Genomic DNA, 19321 nt, shown 5'->3' with positions numbered 1-19321 from the left:
CTGCATTTATAATTGGTGGATTATGTCTTTCGCGGACGGCAACTTACGTCCAACCACGACAAACTACCTTCAGCTTTAATGAAAAAACTACGGTTTAGAAAAAAAGATCCAGAAAGGAAATAGGCTGATAACTTTCTCAGCAACCAATTACCCCGAGGTTTTTTATCGAACTGAATGAAAACTTTCAGATGGAAAAAAGATCGCAAACTTATAGACTTCCATGAAAAGACTTACCGTTTCTCCCTTGGACTTCGTCGGCATTTTCCACGACTCCTTAATTTTTCAATGTCATTCGATTTAATAGTAAAGTATTTTATTTAGACATGCAAACGGCGCCAACAAAACAGCATGGTAGTAAACGCGACCCGAGACTTTGGAATTTCATTATTTCAATGACAATGATGCAAGCGAAAAAAAAAGAGAAAAGTCCCCCTTATTTAATTCTGCGGTCCTATTCCTAAGTTAATGTCTGCGCAGTAAGAACCATGACCGGAATCCATAAACGTCTGGTATTTATTGTATTAACACAGTTATATGGGTGAGAAAATCCAGCACAATCAAAATGTTTCCAATTTTCTCTCAAGAATACCAAGTGTTTTCATTTAAACTAGTGGATAGACTGGACCAATCTAACCACTAGTTTAAATTAAAACAGCTTTTCCTGATAGAATGGAAGTATGACGGGATTGAAGTAGCGAGAAATAGGAATCTTTGAGTTCGAACAGGTAGAAAAAAAGTCTGGCTAGCAGTTAGTTAATATATAATGCATCATTCAAACCTAACCACTTCTGACTTTTAAGAAGAACATGAAAACCAATGTCGCATTCTATCGACACATGATAGCTACATGGCAGAATGACTGGGTGATCAAGTGAAGTGAAATGCAGTCTTAAAGGAGACTGAATCGACTGCATGACAGCTCTATCTCTACTGCGCCGCATCCAACGGAAAGGCCTGCATAGCTCAGGAGTACGACCAACACCTAACTGACCAGTGGTACCATCACCCTAAACGGCATGACAAGTCCGTAGCACAACGTTATCCAATCGATAGACTACTTAAACAATCAAACCGCTGCAATAAAATTTTCCACCCTCTCTCTTCTCTCGTTCTCAATGAAATTTCTCCAGTCTTCTCTCCTCCTCTCTTTCAATCTTTCTTCTGATTCTGCCAAAATTCACGAGTAACGTTGCGTGGTTTACGCTAGATCGATGGGTATTACGGATAAGTTAACGAACTGTAGGTTTCTCTTTTCTGTTTTTCACTCTGTATTATAAGGAGGAACTAATAAATACAGTTCGAGTCTAATTGGCCAATTACACTATGCTGTAATTTTATAATTTAAAATTTAAACTTAAAAGATTTGAGTGAAATTTTTGCAAAGTTACATTATTATTCAAACTTTAAGTGAAGATTGCGCCAAGTTTGGATAGAATGATTGATAGAATTACGTCCTACGACGATATCTTCTATCGGTTAGAGCAACGTGACACACCGGATTTAACGACACAAGAAAAAAGGTTGTTGACCAAAGAATACCTTTTTGTTCGAAGTTTTAAAACTTGGTATTTGATCATTGTAAGTGTAACGTGTAAAGAGGTATATATTTTACACTAAAATTTATGCAATATTTAAAAAAATGAAATTGAATGGGAGGTAAATTGGCATGTAACAAGGTAACGTACACGGAGTTTGTAATTTGGTCTTACGCTGCAACAGCAGTTATCGCTTACTTTCATTATTCGACATAAATAATGGAAAGATTTGCAGGGAATTGCTGGAAAATTTATATGTGAAAAATCCACACTTGTTTATGAGACGTTATCACAGATATTTGACAGTAGAAGATTGCGACTGTTTTGATCAAGATGATTATGAAATTCAGTTTTATGCAAAAGCAGTGATAGAAAGATGTAGAGATACGGACACGAAAAAGCGGAAGGTATTTTCATTTCAACTTTGGACTTTCAGTAGAAGTGATAATGTTGTCACTACTGTGAATCTCTTTGCGTTGCGTCCAAAACCAAAAGATAATACGATGCTTACTTTGTTCTGCTTCTCTGTGCTTTACAACTTTATAGGATGTAAGACTTCGAAATCAACGCTATGCAGAATTACTGCGGTTAAAAAGAGAAACGGATTATTTTTCGGATAAGAAAATGCGAGAGCGAGAACCGTTGTTGTTTGACAAAATGATTGGCAGATTTTTACCAGAAGAAGAGCAAATCCATCTCAGACCAACTATTGAAAATGAGTCTCTTTCTGGTGTTTTAATGCAATTCGAAGATTCTCAAATCATTTCAAATCGACGAACGGCTCATCTAAATGAATGGAATGACTTTTTAAAGGTAATGAACCTTAGTTTTCATCACTTTTTTTCGTTTCTATCAGTTTTTTTAACCCAGTTTCTAATAAATTCGGTTTTACTTAGTAAATTAGTCTGCTCACATGACGATTTGATGGAGAAAAAATTCCAACAAATCCAGAATGAACTGGTAGGGAGTGATTGTTAGGCTAAATGACTGGAAAGAACAACTAGCAGTGATTAACGAAAACCGAAAAGAATAAAATATAATCCAAATTCGTTAATGAGAGAGAAAGATACTGATTGGAAAAAAGGGTGCAAGAATAAGTTTTCTTTTACTTTTGATCAATTACAATAGAAGGTTGGAAATCAATTGTTTAATTACAGTAGAGGGTTAGAAAATATTTGTGTGATCAATAAAAAACTGCAAAATCAGTACACGACCTTTTCCGAATATATCTATAATTTTTGTATCTATAATTTTTGATCTATAATTTATCTATAATTTTTGTAGTATGATAGGGAGAATATGTCGAAGTTTGGTGACTTAGTACAACATGCAAGGAGCCGGTTTTGTGAAGAGATGGAAAGTGGTAACGACGAAATGAAGTCTGAAGACGGCTATGAAGTTATTAATGATGATTCTAAACCAACTTCCAGTCATAAAATGGAAGAGGAAATGGCTTCAGAATCTTCAGATGAAAACCATGATAAGGAAGAGCTGAGAGCAGACTTCATCGATCATATGGAGCAACGGTTCTTAAGAGGTTTTTTTTTTTACGACGATTTGGTTTCAAAAGCAATTTATCTGTAAGTCAGTGTGACTTCCAAACTTTGTTTAATAGGTTTCAAGTGTTCATTATAATTTTACGCTTACAATAATATAATTTTACGCTTATAATTTTTACGTGACTTCGAAGTTGCAATTTTAATCTTAGCCAAACTGAAAAGTTATTCGCAACGAAATTACAGGTGATGATACGGAATTTTACGACTACTCTATTATCGATAACGTGATGACAAAGGAGTACGAACAGATGCACGATCGAGATTTAGAGGATGCATACTTCGAAAATGATTAATCGCTTATGGAATTCTTCAAAATCTTCATTCAACGATTATACTGTTATACTAATACGTATGTTGCTCTGAATAACTAATTGAGAAATAGTGAGTTATAGAAATTGTTTTTTCAATGTGATTACAACAAGATTATTCTAAACTTTAATTTCTCCCTTGTTACGATTGTAAATAATAAAGATCCTGCTTGGGGGAATTGTCATATGTTTCAATGAATTGAATATAAATTATTTGACAGAGCCAACAGTGCTAGTACCGAATACAATTGCTAACGGGATTTGGCTGATTATCGATCCAAGCACATAGCACAATTGAGCTTCTCCGACCCCATATAATTTGTTTTTCATTGTGTACAATACGACCTATAGATTCATTATTACATGTATGAGCGTAATTGATAAAGAACACTGTCTTTTCCATGACCGCAGAACTGTTCGCATAACTGAAGATTCGGTCTGGCACTGCCTTATGTGTAAATCTTAAATTGGTGAGGCGAATATTTCCTTTATATGAACTTCTACTATATCTTCTGTTCCCATTATTTATTTTTACGTAAAGTGCTGTTTAAACATTACGGCTTAATTGATTTTCCTGGAAGTTATGAGCCAATACTTGGATAAATATACCTGGAAATGATAGGCGAGGAATGCAGCTTGTGTAGCAATTGACAGGATAATGCAGAGCGACAGGCCGTGGATCATGCCAAGAAAAGTAGCTGCGGCGACACCTGCACCCATTCCTGCGGCTAATAAGTTTTTCCGTTGCGAATATACGGTTGATGGGGAAAGTTCTGGATCCACCTGTCAAGAATTCGTAACTTCCTATTGAAATCTTATTTGTAATAATTCACATTCATCTGTAGTTATGCGCGTTATCGGATAATTTCGAAAAATCAGAAGAATCAAAATTTATATTACAGATGGGGTTTTTTTTTTCAGATATACCATTAGAGCTAGAATGAGTGGTTGGATGAAATTGACTGATGGAAGAGTTGAAATCAGTCGATATCCCATCATGTGCCCTATACACGAGCCGATCGCGAGGCCTAGGCCGAATAAGTTGACACGCCTTTCAGTTTCGTCCAGTGCTGAGGATAAAACTCTCGTTATCATGGCACTCTTTATTTGGTGGGATCAGCTAAACATGTCAAGCTTAACTTTTTCTTATCATTTAACGCAATCTATTCATTATTTGAACCTAATTTAGATATTTTCATCTCATTCTTAAAGCTGGATTCAATTATTTGTTTAATTATTGATCTTTTTAAGATAAGATTAAAAAGATAAGTAATTAAACAAATAATCTTTTTAAGACGAATAATTTTTTAAATTTTTTCTTTTAAGATTACGTTTTTAAGATGAATAATTAAATAAATTTTTTTTTCGAAGTTTTTACTTTTCTTTATTCCGAAATTTTTTCGTATTTCTTTTTTCTTTATTTCTTTTTATTCCGAAATTCGAAAGTTTGAGTTTCGGAAAGTTACCTGCATTTTTTCTAAATGTAAGGTAAACATGACATGGTAACAGGACTACCAGCAATAGTTCCCACCACCAATCAAAAATTTTTCGATAGAGCATTCCTAGCACAAGCGCACCGGAAATTTCTCCTGGAATAGTGATGTACGACAAATTTAGATATTCTGATTAGGTAAAAGTCTTGTTAGTACATCTTATCTCCAGAATATTTAGTATTTCACCAAATACCTGCACTGATTCCAATTGAAAGGACAGAGCAGCTCAAGTACAATTCCAACAAATTGTTGCGGAATTCTCTATCGTTTGCATCCAATGGGCTCAAGTCTTGTACTGCAGTTTGTACCTGCAAAAACCTTTGTGATTAGTAAATTTTCTGTAAAGAGCTTTGAAAATCCTTTTGTGAAGTAGTAAACTTTCTTAAAGGTCAACTCAAGGTACTTCGAAAATTCTTGTAGAGTTTGTATATTTAAATCAAGTGCTAACATTTAGTGCAATATTTCATCTCAAAGTAGTTCTGTAAAAGTATTGAAATTTAAATCTTAGTTTTATAGGAGATAGCTTTATTGTAACAAACTGCTCATTCATGCTATTTAGAAGAAAAAACAGAAAAATCTTTAAACAAACGTGTTCGGAAATGTCATAAATAATCGGTTCAGCATATTCGCGTAGCTTCTCTGCAGCTCGCATTGTTCTGTGTCCCAAACTTATTGTCCCATCGTAAATCTGGAAATGTTATTAAGTTCAGGTTTTAATTTTCTATGATATTTGAAAATTGGATCTCTGGCATTTACGACTACAGTTCTGCAGCTGCACGCGAACTAAATATCCATGAACGGTGTGTACAGGTAAATGTGCAGCTAACTTCAAACAGTTTGTCTCATAAATATACTCCTGTTAGACTGTAAACTGTCAGTGATGGAAGAAGTTAGATGTACGAATCTAAAACGTGATTTATTCAAAGAAAGGGGTAGAAACCGCAAGGCATCGACGTCGCATTGTTTCAACAGTAGTTTCAACTTGTTCACCATAGCGATATGCCACCTCCATTCCTACCGAACAGTAAATAGTTTTAGTAGATTCATTTTAATCTTCTTTAGGCAGTAATTTAAATATATTTGAACGTAACTCACGTCACTTTAACTAACGTGAATTTCATCTATCTCGCAAAAGTTAATTTTGAATTGCAATGCTCGATTAAGCAGCAGCTTTCGGACTAAGTTGGGAGCAATTTCAAGCTGTTACGATCCCACCTCAATCACAAAGTAGGTTGAGCTACCCTCTTTGAGTGTAGACGAACCTTCCAAGAATGCACTGGACAATGAAATGTACCTCTCAATGTTTTCGCCTTTTATTACGCCTCGAGGAGAGAATGAAGTACATATGCAAATGTCGGCCTGGAATTTTTGCATAACAAATTGATACCAAATTAAAACCCAACACCCAAACTTTATTGACAATTCCGTCCTTAAAATAAGCATAATAAAACTGTCATTGGCTCAAAGAACCACAATTCTGCTCGGCACCTATTTGTTTGAATGTCAAAACTTTTAAGAGATATATTCAGGGGACGTATGACAGTTTCACGTGTCATTCTCACAGTTCTCTAAAATTTTAAGCTGGACTTTGATGACTGTTCAATTCCTGTTCTAAAGTGCAGGAAGGAATGAATTATAGGCGAAATGCTACCACTACTGCCATCCTTGCAGATGTATGCACCTTTAAACGGTGCAGTTTAGAGAAAGAGCCGCCTGTTCTGTCTCCTGAATTGATTTTCTTCCTTCCTCCTACAATGACGATAAACCAATCGTTCTCTGTTCTTATTGTGTACGCGCGCTTTCTTTTAAGCGGTTTTTTTGACAGATTGAAATACGGCAACGATAATAATGATTGTTATTAATCATGATAATACTTATAGTAATAATAATCATAGTAGTGATAATAATGATAATAGTAATAGTAACGATGATAATAACAGGTAGGTGGTAAATTCTATGTTTACTGCAAAGAAATGTTTTCCAGTTGAGATTGCGTCAAAGGCTTGTTTGTCTATGAATTAAATAAATGGGTAGCAATAGCCTAAGTAAAATATAATGGTTTAGGGAGGGGCTTAGGCTAAAGAGGTTAGATTAATAAAGTACTCCATGATGTTTATTTATATACTTTTAACACTTGCTAGATCAGTATCCTATAAGTTATGGCTTCAAGGATTCTACCCATACGAAGGAAGGCAATATCATAGAAGTATTATGTGGGTATCCTACTTGATTTCACCTTACCTTGTATAAATTCTTTCCAAAGAAAGGTCATTTAAGAATAAGGACAATCCTTCAATTAACTATTTATAGTTTGTTTACGTTCCATCAAGTCGTTTCTTCGCTTTCAATTGATGATTCTTGACCGTAGCGAATCTTTCAAATGATTCACAGAGTAGAGGTCATTCATTTCTCGTTTAAATCTCACTGTTGATATGTCTATATTTCGTTTATTACTTCGCGCATGCATTAATTTCAATGTGTGATATTTTGTGTTATTTACGTTCGTGCATATGGTCCAAATTCCATACCTGAGAATTCCTACAGGAATACATTGACTGTTTTGATCTTTGGCGGAAGCAGTGAATCCTAAAAAGAAAAGCGCAACATAATATTGGTAGGATTTTTTCGAAATAGGATTTGTTTCGTGGGACCGCTGGTCAAAAGGGCAATGTCAGGCGCCGGCGATATGATTAACGAGCGGTTATTGCTAAAGGAGCTGAAGAGCGCGGGAGTGTTCAAGTTGGGCAACTTTACTTTGCAAAGTGGTCAAATTTCGCCGATCTACGTGGATCTACGTGTGCTCTTTACGTTACCCAAAGTGCTTGTGAGTTTTTCTTTAACTTTCTTTGCTTTCATAAATTAATATTATCATGCTGTGATAGAGCCTTACTCCCAGTCTTCTAGCAGACGTCATCTCATCAATCCGTGAAGCGAAGTTAATATACAACATTAAAATGTTTTCGATTATAAAATCTGTTTCTGATACTTTATTCACCATTAGATATTATTAAGCATTGGGGAAATCTCTTCATTTATCCAAGGTGATTATCATGTCAAATTGCTTGCTTTACGTCCCGGGATAAGACAGGTTTATGGGTCAAATGCAAAGTTATACGTTAACGAGTATTTCTAAGTCAAGTTAGATGAACAGCTACAAACCGAATCAATTTGAACATTGAATTTCGACAGTATTGTTCGAGGTGAGACATCCAGTTCTTTGAAGTTTAGAAGATCAAGATACTGTAAATCATCAGTAATGGAATTGCTTGAATTCTAGAGCTTGACAGCGAATTGTATGTGCACTATGATGGAAGCGAAGAATTTAAAGTATGATTATATCGTTGGCGTGCCATATGCAGCATTACCACTTTCGACGGTATGACTTCATTTGGAAAAAACATCTTTTACCATTTTTTATCAAGCTCATAGGAATATAACGACTATTAATGTGGTAATAAATTTCTTTTACTTTAATAATTCATTGATTTTACAGTATTTTGTTTTCACCAGATTATTGCTGATCGATTAGAAAAACCAATGTTGTTACGGCGTAAGGAAGTAAAATCATATGGAACGAGGAAAATTATAGAGGGCAAATATGAAGCTGGGAAACGAGCTCTGGTCATTGAAGATGTTGTCACTTCAGGTCGTGTTTCTTGTCCATTTTCTCAAAAAATTCGAAGCGAATAGTACTGGTAATCATTAGTTGCCTTCGACTAACTTTAGCATAATATGAAGTAGTGAAGAGTGTTTTTCGAACTGTATGCGTATATCTTATTTATTTCAGGTAAAAGTATTTTGGAAACGGTTCTTGCATTACGCAGCGAAGGTCTGATCTGTGAGGATGCCATATGTGTGTTGGATCGAGAACAGGGTGGTCCACAAAATGTCCAGGATGAAGGGCTTACTCTGTACAGGTCAATTTTTTTGTCGTTTGGAATTTTAAAGAGCCCAGTTATTTTGACACATGGCTATTTTTGTTCAGCTCACCTCGCAGTATGGTGATTAGAGTTGGAGATGATTTAAATTTTAACATCCACTCGGCGGAAATCTGTGACTCATTTAATTTCATCTTTTTCTTCATATGACCGATTGTAATGTTTTTATTATGTAACATTCAGAATTGATTTTCTAAATTGCAGTTTACTGGGAATGAACAAAGTGCTTGATTTCCTGATCGATATCGGCATCATTACTGCAAAAAGGAAGGAAGACATACTGTATCAGTTAACACTTCCCCCACCCACTGAAAAAATACATAACCATGATTGGTCATTAACATCACGGGAAAATTCCACACCAAATGCTTTAAATAAAAGGCTGTTAGAAATAATGAATAAGGTTGGTATTTGTTTTTATTAAATTCGTTCATTTAAATTTTCAATTTTAACAAACAATATGGAATGTTCTCTTCCTACTTGTTTGAGACATAATTGATATTTCTAAAAGCATATGGTTTTTTGCCTTATTACCAGTAAAAGGTTGACGTTTAATTCCGAAATACTTTGGAATAAACAAACCTACGCCACATAAATTGATTTGATACTTTAACACCCATCAATATCCAGGAATTTGAAGACTTTATATTTCACTTTTGCTCATAATAGTAGTGAAGAAGACTATCGTTCTGTTTGCCAACTTTCATATTTTCAAAAATACATGTTTTTGAAAGTGGTTTTTTATTTCCAGAAGAAAACATGTTTGTGTATAGCAATTGACATCACTAAATGTGAGGACATCATACAAATTGTTGAAAAGACTGCTGGTTATATCTGCGCCGTAAAGCTACATGCTGATGTGATTGAAGATTTCAGTGATGCTTTTGTGCGCAAACTTACTTCATTGGCTAATAATCTTGATTTCATCATTTTTGAAGACAGGTTTGATAATGTTCTTAACTTTTATAATGAAATTATTAAAACTTAATAAGTATATGATAAGCTCATTAAGTGAAATGAAAATGTTTTGTTTCACTATTGGCATCATAAATATTGCAGCGTAGTACTATGAAGCTTTTTTTAATGAATTTTTTTTTATCAAGTATTTTTTAATGTATAACCGGCAGTCTTTACTACAGTATTTATGATTATTTAAAGTTTCAAGATGTCTGTTTGATATCAAATATCATAGGGTACATTTAACTAATCAAACTTTCTTGTTTTTTAGAAAGTTAGCTGACACTGGCTACACGACAAATTTACAACTTACGAAAGGACCGTTCAAAATAGCATCCTGGGCACAAATTGTCTCTGTCCATGCTCTTTCTGGACAACCCGTTTTGAATGTCATAAGAAAGGTCTGTATTTATTGTATTTTACTCAAAAGCAATACTTATGTGATTTTTTTGAAGACCTGAACATTTCAAACTTCAGATTTGAAAAAAGTTTTGTTTCTTTTACCTAAGCTAGCTTAAATTTGTTTTCCATACTAGTATTAAATTCGGAGACAACCATATACATTCTTTTTATCTCCCTACTGGCTCTTCATGATAGATATGAGTAGTTTCACATTAAAATTTTGACATTTTAGTATGTGCGTACTTAATATATGTTTCTCTCATTCAAAATACAGTTATCAAACTGTGGTTACTTGTTGAGATTCCAAGTATAATAGATTAGATGAACTTAATATATGTTTCTGTGTAAGGAAGAGACCCAGTAGTATGAACTTTTCTTCAGATTGTTGATCAGCCCAAAGCAAAACTTACTGGTTGTTTGTTGGTTGTGGAAATGAGTTCTGGAGCCTTCATTAATTCGAAACAATACTTGGACGGTAAGGGATGAATTAATAACTCTAATTGCGAAATTTAAGTTGTCAAAGTCATTCTCTTCAGTTCTCGTCTCAGCGAAATATGTCTACTTATTTTCTTATGTGTTTGGAGCACTATAAAATTCGACAATGCTTTCTGATAAAATGAATTACTTGAGACTTCATAAAGGAGGAAAACAATCTATAATGAATCAAAAGATGATACATTTAAAACGATGTAGCTTTATTATAAATGCGGAAAATTCCTACTTGTTTTTAATTGATATTAAGTTTCAGTTTCAATTGAAGTGAGTTTTAAAATTCCAGTTCACATCAAAATGTGAACAGCTTCTGGTTTTACTTGTTTTCAGATGCACTAGAGTTGGCAAAGAGTAATCGTGATATCGTAAGCGGGTTCATTTGTCAGAAACGTTGCACGAATATACCAGGTTTTCTCTACTGGACTTCAGGTAGTGAATAATGAACAACTGTTTTTATTATAGCCACTTTTAGCATAGGTTCAATAATACCAGTTTGTGTGATCCTCGATTTACTAACCATTTATCAAATGAATTTGTTCAAATTGTTCCCGAATATGTAAGGAAAAACCACACGAATAAAGGAAAAGATTTTGGCTTTTAGTTAAAAAAATTTTTTTCCCAACGTTTATTGGTAGAAGTCGTGGCTCGTTGGATAAAATGAGTGTTGTTACAGGAGTTCATATGGATGCAATGAGCGATGGAATTGGTCAAAACTGGCGTACAATCGAGAATGCAATAGGCGTAGATGGAAACGATATAGTGGTAGTGGGACGAGCAATTACTGGTGCAGCTGATATCAATACTCAGATCCGGCGGTATCGTGATGCTACATGGGAATCATATATTAACAGGCAGCAAAACCATTAAAGAAAATTTCGTTAATGCTTTTCACTATTCCCTAACTCATCAGATAGGAATATAATCATTCTGTCTGAGAAAAGCAAAGACAGGTATTAAAGAGAATAGAAAATGGGGAGGGTATTTCTAATTACGAGGCAAGTGTTAAAAAATCTAAATAGTTTTGTTAATTTGATCTGGTTATGAAGCAGCTGATTATTGTGGCATGTTATGACCATTCTAATCTTTCATTTCATGTGAAAGTTGTTTATTGCTGACTAAATTTAGCATTTCTTGAACACCGAAATTGAATTCGGAATTGAAATCACTGCATAACTTTTAAATGAATTGTTAGCGTTATTTTACACATTACATATTTCCCTTTTCCTATTCATTTTTGCAATATACCTTCTGTTTGGTTACATCAATTGTTCATTTTTTGGAAATCTACTTTATAAACCTGACAGAGCATTTCATAAAGATTCGGAATGTTGTAATGACACTTTTGTTTTACTTCCTGCATTATGTAGTGGGACAGTTACAGGTAATTCAAATTTCTTGTCCTTTGATAAGATTTGAATGTTTTTCTGTAACTATTAATATTTAAATGAATGAATTGCGGTGCAGATTCGTAATTACGAAGCAAAGCTGTTAAATATTCCAAATTGACAGAGTAAAACTGTGCTTAGTGAGGATGCGGTAATTAAGTATGTAATGTGCCGCCGATTTTCTTCAGTCGTGACAAAAACTGAATGTTCTTTCTGCCTCTTTAGTTGATAGTACCTCAAACTTGGGTAATTAAACCTTTTGTTACGATAAATTTATTAATACAACAACGAACTTGCAAATATAACATTGATACAACAAATCAATAACGAATATACAAGAACAAAAAAGACAAATCACGCTTGATTCCTTATATCCAATCGACCTCAATGAAACACATTTGAATAAAGGGATTAGTGATCAGGACCCTCCCCTTCTTCAACTGGGAGGGTCCTTGTACCGTTTTATGACCACCCATTGGTGTTGGGTTCTTAGAGCAAATGTAAGACGATATGAGCATATAAAACAAAGATGTCTGGCTTTCAAATGAAAGGGGGATTATTGTCCCTTTGTTTCTACTCACGATTATCAGCGTCATAATGAATGCACATCTTAGGGGGGATTCAGCAGCGTTGTAATGACGTTAAATTGTTGCTTGGCATGGATGCATGCATTTTGTTCAGATTTGAGAACAAACCGATGATTTCGGTACATACAATACCGAAATGTAGTAAATATGTTAATACCTGGTTGGATTGATTGGTCATTTTTTCCTCAATAGTTTAGTGCAAGTGTGGGTGTAGTTTGAAGTTGGCCTTCAACTCCGTGGTTATTTACCGCGTACTTTTTAATGAATTTGTTTTCGTAATCAGTTTTACCTCATAGTACTCTTTGGCGTATGTATTCATGTTAATGGAAAAAGATTAAAAAGAAACGTGAAAATGAAGGCACTGTTTAAATCTATATTTCAGTAAGTCCTCCAGATGGGGAATGAAACAGTTCTCGTATTTCTCTCTGATGAATGAGATCACAGTGTGAATATTTGAACCAATATCAATGAACATGAATTGTCAAATAAAAGACTCAAGATTCTAACAGAAATCATTGTTAACAGTAGAGGTCATTGCTGTATCGGTCGTTTTCTGTGTTGTTCATTGGACTGATGAAAAGTGGATGTGTAAGGAGTAATGAATATTGCCGTAGGTGTTATTGAAGAAACTTCAGATCAAGAGCTGATAAGCACAACGGGAACTGTTATCAGTGATGAGCTACCTTCTAGTCTTTCTGACAGCTTGGTGAATTCCAATTACAGTTTTGAAAATTAAGTTCATTTCAAAATCGATTTGCTACTCATTGGCAAGGAAATTAGAAAAAAATTTGTGAAGAAGGTAAAGCAGTTAGAAAGAAAAAAAATTTATAGTCAATTAATTATTGTCGGTAAAATGATGCGACACTTTTCCAAAGAAGAATATGAAAAAAGTTAAGTTGAGAAGTACGCACATACGACATCAATCAGCGCCATCATCTATAATTGGATTCGATCACTTACGTTGTAAAAACGTTTTATTGCAAGAAATGTTTTTGCAGAGACATGAGTACAAAGAGCCACTAAAACAATCGCCTGCAATGTTGCATACACTGGACTTCTCAAATGCACGTTATCTAGAACCCTAACAATTTTTTATTTAATTGATTTAGCCAATGTGAAAAGAAATTGTGTGTCACTTACCTTCTTACGAAAAAAAAAAATAATTTCTTTGGTGGAGGAAACTAAGTAAGTCTCCATATGTACACTATTGTACTTTAATGAGAAACTAACGGAATATTGATAAAGACCGTTAAATTTTAAGAATTTTGAAGAAAATAATGATAAAGGTGAGAAATGCGTGCAACATATGGAATCACAACCAAAGAATCATCTTGAGCTCCACGACATAAAATCGGAAAGGATTCAGCAAGCACGAAAAAAGCATGGCTGTTGTTGCTGCCAATTTTGCATGTTAATTCTGAAGGTTCGGTTCATCATTCTTCCAAAATTATTCACTATTTGACCTTTAACTTAAGGTCTTAATTTGAATTAAATTGTTTTCATTTACAGTGTACTGGTATATTGTGTTATGTGTTTTGTTGTCCACCAGTACCAGAAATGATTATTCGAAAATTAGCATTTCATCCGCTAAGGAAAGGAAAAACATATCTAGTATGCGGAACAGATGCGCACGGCAATCTTGTGCGAACCAATAATGCTAAAAAGGTAATTTACAATTGGAAGTACTGAAAATTGCTCAAAAAAGAAAAAATGTATGCAAAATTAAAGCAATCTTGGTGACAGAATATCAATATTAATGCATTTTTTCCGGAAGAAATTTTCAAAAGTTTTTTAGTTAAAACTTGAAATTTTTTCCAGGCGTCTAAATTTCTAGCGCTGAAGTTCGAAGTACAACATCTCATTGAAGGACCACCGATTTCAATGGAAGGTGTTGAGATATCAATAATTAAAACAAGGCGGGGCTCATATCTACCAATTTTGAGGATCAGTAACAATTTTGCAACTGATGAATCGAAAGATATGGTAGGATAAACCATATCGGCAGATTTTAAAATTTCTGAATCCTATTGGTCTGAGTGACTTCTGGAAATATATAGAGATACCGCCAGAATAGAAAATAAAGAAAATTAACAGAAAAATTTTTCTCTACAAGATTTACAGTGCTTCTTTCTCTTTTTAGTTTACTCCCTTTCAAAGTATTCAGAGTAAAGATTAGATCAGTGATTGATTTCTTTCCTTCATGTCAATTTAATAACTATACTCTTCTATTCAACTGATTCGAAATTTCATCTTCCCTTCAATCACGAATCATTTCCAATGAATTTTTTGGTAAAGTTCATTTTAAGTTGCGAGATTTTCACGTCTTTTTCAAGCATAAATCTTTCAGGTTATATTATTTTCGCAACCAAACAGCTCTGATTTGGGATCTTATTTTCAACCATATGGATTAAATTTCAAGTAAAAATCCATTAATTGAAAGTTAAGACAGCAATTATGTCCATGACATTGAGTTGGCAATATAGAAACTTGTCGAAATACGTTTGTCCAATCACAATAGAAAAATTTAATCTTTAGCTGATTTGTCTCATCTCCTGCCCTATAATGTCGTAACAATATGAAATGTAGTAGACGTGATGATGGATTTGCAATTTCGGCTAAGAATTTGTAAATCCGCCCTAAGGATTTGCTAAACCTATGGCCTAAGTAGCAATTAAAATAAAATGACTAATAAAATGGCTGTCATCATTAAATACCATCTCCATGCGATCGTTCAGTCATGTAAAGCATGCAGGTACTTCACGCTCAATGATATTTCAGACCTGAAGGAATTAAACGACTTTTGAATCATCATATTTTCAGGGATATTTCTCAGCTGTTGAAAACTGACTTTTATGCTTATGATTATTCCGGATACGGTATTAGCACTGGTACCTCATCGGAAAAAATATTTATGCTGATATTGAAACTGCTTATAAACATATTTCTGAATCGCAAGGACCACATGTTCGAGTAAACTCTGAATTTGCAACTTTCGCTAAAGAGTGACTTCATGGAAAATTTCGTTATCACTTTCTTATCTTAATCCACCCTTCACCAATAGTACTAACACGTGGTGGAGATCATTAAGATTCAATGAAAATTACGAAGTATAAACTGATAATATTATCACCACCAGTCAATTAAATCAGTAGTAGATAATAGGCATAGCGTTAATGAGAGTAAAAGTGGATAAGGAGAGTTGACAAGGTAATTGAGAGTAAATTTATTTTTAAGGCTTCTAATATGTTAGTTTAAAATCTAGAAAGTGTAGATGAATCAATAAACTGGTTTCGAATAATTACCAAAATAAACTGTAGTCAATGGGGTAATCAACTAAGTAGCTTCCAGATTGCCTTACTTGGTTACAGTATTGGTACAGTACCAACAATTTACATGGCTTCCAAACATCCTCCGAATCTTTGTGGAATAGTACTTCTTGCTCCACTTGCATCCGGCCTAAGACTGTACGCAGAAGCTAATCGAACATGTTGCATGGATCGATTTTTAAAGTATGTTTTTTTGATAAGCTGAAAATTTCAAATTGGAACTATTAATTTGTATTAAAATTCTAAAGGAAGTTTTAGGTTTACGTAAGTCAGCGACCGGCACAAATAGATTGAAAGATTTTTTGATAATGCTCGAACCCAATTTCATTTCGAAAGTTTCCACAAAATCATATTAACTGAATTTGATTCCGAATATTGATTTCAAATTATTTTAAAAATGTTGAATTTATTACCATGTTTCTTGACATATTTATTATCAACTCACTTTTGTTTTATTATTTCAAGTTACGACAGAGCTCCGGAAGTCAATGTTCCCGTATTAGCTTGTCACGGTTGTATGGATAATGTCATTCCAAAAAAACATAGTGAAGTACTGGTAGAACGATTCCCGCGTGCTGTGACACCCTTTTACGTGGAACAGGCCAATCACTTGACCATATTTTCCAGACAGAATCTTTCTGTATTCTTTAGAATCCGTTACTTCCTGTCTCACGAAACTGACCCATTGCAAGCTGAAGTTGTCTGATTAATTATTGGACGGAATTAATCCATCCAGCAATGTTTGCATTCAAATTTTGTTAATTTTTGCTCAAGCTTACCGGTATTTTACCATTCCATGATGGGTCATGTGATAATTGTAATTAAAATTATAGATTGGATCCTTTTTCATTTTTCCTCATCCTGAATACTTACTGTTTTCATCTATAATGTGATGATTTGAATGTCCAACGAAGAAAAGAATATTGATTAAAAATATGCAAACATGTCGAGATGTATTTTAAAATAAACCACAATCATATGAAATTTATAAGATGCGTTTACATTTGCATCTTTTTATGACAAGGTCAGTGATAAATGGAAGAATGATGAGAAGTTTTTGACCTTGAACCAATATCGAATGAACCTCTAAAAGCAAACAGCTGACACCTTTATAACCAGTCATCAGTAGACCTTGTCCAACTACATTCAGTACCGATTTCAACACCGAATAATTCAAAATCAGTTATTGCTCTAAGTAAGTTAAAGATGGTTTCACTTTTTTTTTTTTGCTTTGAATATGTTTTCAAAACATATGCGCTGAATTGAAGAGAAATGATAGAGAGTGATTTGTTTCTGAGTATAAGTGCTTTTAGATGATATAAATGTTTACGTAATCAGAAAATCGTTATGATTTGCTTCAATTTTTTGAAATTTCAGTTTGCACAAAAAACATTTACGCAAACGAACTTTGAAACATTGAAAATTTCATTTGTGCCAATAGATACCTTTCTGACTTATTTTCCATAAAAAGGCAAATACTTCTTTCGAGGATAAGTGCATTTTCAATTTCCCAGTATGTGTGCAAATCAACTTTCTCCCTCCCTCCGTCCATCTCCGATAATCTTTGCACATTTTCAAATATTTGCAAATGTTATACTCTGAAACTTCAGATGTATACGAGAAAGGTGTTAATTATTACTATCATCAAATTAGCAACACTTATTTGTGGACAAGTTTGGCCACCGTACGATACATATGATCCCTTTTATTATTCACATCCATATCAAGGTTTTTTTTCTTTTTGTTTAATTTCTTTATACCAAATTAACTTATTTGCTCATTTTTTTTAACTTAAGGTATAAATTTCCAAATTTTACAGACATCTCATTGGCACTGTTTATATTAAACTACTTTCGAAAAAAAAAAAACATTTTTTTGAGAGTTCATAGTCAGAGGAACTTTTTTCGAAATTCTTCAACTTATAATAAAATTATTCTCACAACTTTGTGAATAAATTAATTAAATATAAATCGAAATAAAAATATATGTTATGAGTGATTTTATTCTCGATATATGTATTTGAACAAGTATCCAAGTATTAGGAATTAAGATTTTTTAGCCGTAATCTTATAATTTTTGATGGTAGGATTAGAATATGGTGGAGGATGTACGAACATTATAATGACTAAAATACCATGTCAACAGCTCGTTGGACAGTGGAATATGTATCCGAACTATCAATCGCAAAACTACAATGCCAGATCATACCGCGGTACTGCGATTTCATTTGCAGTTTCTTGCTGAATTTCAAAAAAAGAAAGTGAATTGTTCAAATTTACTCAGATGTTCCTGAGAAATTTCTAAGGAAAAACTTAGGTAATTCACTACAATCTAATTTATTACAGGAATAATTCCACATGCGTTCATACCATATACTAGTGAGAGTATAATTCCTCAGACCACAGGGATTTCGATGGATTTACTGAACCCTGGCATATTGCTAGACAATGTAGAAGCAGCAGCAATAGGCAGCAGTGCTCTGGCTCCAAAACTGTTAGGAGCCAATATTCTGAATGACAAGAATAGATTCGTGGTATAATAATTTAAATTATAAATTGATGTCGAAAAGGTCAATTATCCAATAAAGTATCCATTACTGGATTAATATTTTAATACAAATTATCGACTAGGGAGAAAATTTGGTCTCATTTAATGGGCTAAGTCGATCGTTCGAGATATCTTAAGTTCTTTTTGTGCATTTTCAGAATCGAAATTTTATTACAACATTCAAAGTAAATTCTTTTTGTGACATAAATTTAAAAAAGATTTATCCGTGCAAAAATCGATATGGATTCTGAAATTGAAACGAAAGAAATGTTGTGATATTGTGTAAAATTTCAGGTGAATGGTTGTTCGTATGATATAAATGGTAGTAGATGCATTGACAATTTAAATCTTTGTAAAGGAAAATGCAAAAACTTTGGTGATAATTTAACTCATGACTGCAGGTGTGTACCAGAAGACCTGCTAACTATTTTAGGCTTGACTACGATTCGGAAATAATCAAAGATTTCATTTTATTCGGTCCCAGTTTATTGTTACCTGATTGATATGACATGAATCTTGTTGTCATCATGACACAACCTTTATGGAAACAGCTAAAATGCCTAACTTTCTCAATTCACTCATTGCTATTTTTTTGACTCATTGAAAATCTCATTTGTGAATTTTGATTTTAATGTTGAGAATTTTGAAACACTAAACTTTAATTAGATTACCATTTTATTCCATTCTAGAATAATCATAGTTGAGATAAATATTTGGCATGCTTCTGCTCATTTTTTCTTCCACATTTTTTGACGTATATCTAAAAAAAATTGGTCCAGCTAACACGACATC

At 33.7% G+C, this 19321-nt stretch overlaps 6 protein-coding genes across 6 annotated transcripts; 5 read left to right on the top strand and 1 right to left on the bottom strand.

Annotated features, from left to right (window-relative positions):
* Window positions 1-1117: 1117 nt before the first annotated feature.
* On the top strand, window positions 1118-3836 carry LOAG_01249 (hypothetical protein). The gene is made up of 6 exons (XM_020445679.1): window positions 1118-1239; window positions 1409-1520; window positions 1771-1942; window positions 2082-2348; window positions 2820-3072; window positions 3278-3836. The coding sequence occupies exons 1-6, from the start codon at window positions 1212-1214 to the stop codon at window positions 3385-3387; spliced, it is 942 nt and encodes a 313-aa protein (XP_020303885.1). The 5' UTR covers window positions 1118-1211; the 3' UTR covers window positions 3388-3836.
* Window positions 3613-5907, bottom strand: LOAG_01248 (hypothetical protein; the record flags this gene model as incomplete). Its single annotated transcript, XM_003136787.1, has 7 exons — window positions 3613-3747; window positions 4012-4185; window positions 4330-4472; window positions 4869-4991; window positions 5089-5203; window positions 5485-5583; window positions 5836-5907. The coding sequence occupies 7 exons, from the start codon at window positions 5905-5907 to the stop codon at window positions 3613-3615; spliced, it is 861 nt and encodes a 286-aa protein (XP_003136835.1).
* A 1530-nt stretch (window positions 5908-7437) lies between these two features.
* LOAG_01247 (orotate phosphoribosyltransferase) lies at window positions 7438-11551 on the top strand (the record flags this gene model as incomplete). Its single annotated transcript, XM_003136786.2, has 10 exons — window positions 7438-7719; window positions 8173-8271; window positions 8406-8541; window positions 8683-8812; window positions 9038-9236; window positions 9585-9775; window positions 10062-10191; window positions 10574-10667; window positions 11015-11113; window positions 11358-11551. The coding sequence occupies exons 1-10, from the start codon at window positions 7564-7566 to the stop codon at window positions 11549-11551; spliced, it is 1428 nt and encodes a 475-aa protein (XP_003136834.1). The 5' UTR covers window positions 7438-7563.
* Window positions 11552-13962: 2411 nt separating this feature from the next.
* LOAG_01246 (hypothetical protein) lies at window positions 13963-14648 on the top strand (the record flags this gene model as incomplete). Its single annotated transcript, XM_003136785.1, has 3 exons — window positions 13963-14079; window positions 14166-14321; window positions 14475-14648. The coding sequence occupies 3 exons, from the start codon at window positions 13963-13965 to the stop codon at window positions 14646-14648; spliced, it is 447 nt and encodes a 148-aa protein (XP_003136833.1).
* A 701-nt stretch (window positions 14649-15349) lies between these two features.
* Window positions 15350-16688, top strand: LOAG_01245 (hypothetical protein; the record flags this gene model as incomplete). Its single annotated transcript, XM_003136784.1, has 4 exons — window positions 15350-15408; window positions 15477-15626; window positions 15974-16165; window positions 16448-16688. 4 exons carry the CDS (start codon window positions 15350-15352, stop codon window positions 16686-16688), a joined length of 642 nt encoding a protein of 213 aa, XP_003136832.1.
* A 1373-nt stretch (window positions 16689-18061) lies between these two features.
* On the top strand, window positions 18062-18985 carry LOAG_01244 (hypothetical protein; the record flags this gene model as incomplete). The annotated part of the gene is made up of 3 exons (XM_020445678.1): window positions 18062-18194; window positions 18328-18515; window positions 18824-18985. 3 exons carry the CDS (start codon window positions 18062-18064, stop codon window positions 18983-18985), a joined length of 483 nt encoding a protein of 160 aa, XP_020303884.1.
* Window positions 18986-19321: the final 336 nt, after the last annotated feature.

This window comes from Loa loa (assembly GCF_000183805.2).
Source record: "Loa loa unplaced genomic scaffold supercont3.64, whole genome shotgun sequence".
Taxonomy (NCBI): domain Eukaryota; kingdom Metazoa; phylum Nematoda; class Chromadorea; order Rhabditida; family Onchocercidae; genus Loa; species Loa loa.
This window is presented reverse-complemented; position numbering and strand designations above follow the sequence as displayed.

Bases quoted from the DNA above. Each gene is read 5' to 3' on its own strand.
- LOAG_01249 (XM_020445679.1), top strand. From the start codon at position 1,212: ATGGGTATTACGGATAAGTTAACGAACT. The intron at 1,943-2,081 runs GTATTTTCATTT...ACAACTTTATAG, and splicing joins CGGACACGAAAAAGCGGAAG to GATGTAAGACTTCGAAATCA. The intron at 3,073-3,277 runs GTTTTTTTTTTT...ACGAAATTACAG, and splicing joins GGAGCAACGGTTCTTAAGAG to GTGATGATACGGAATTTTAC.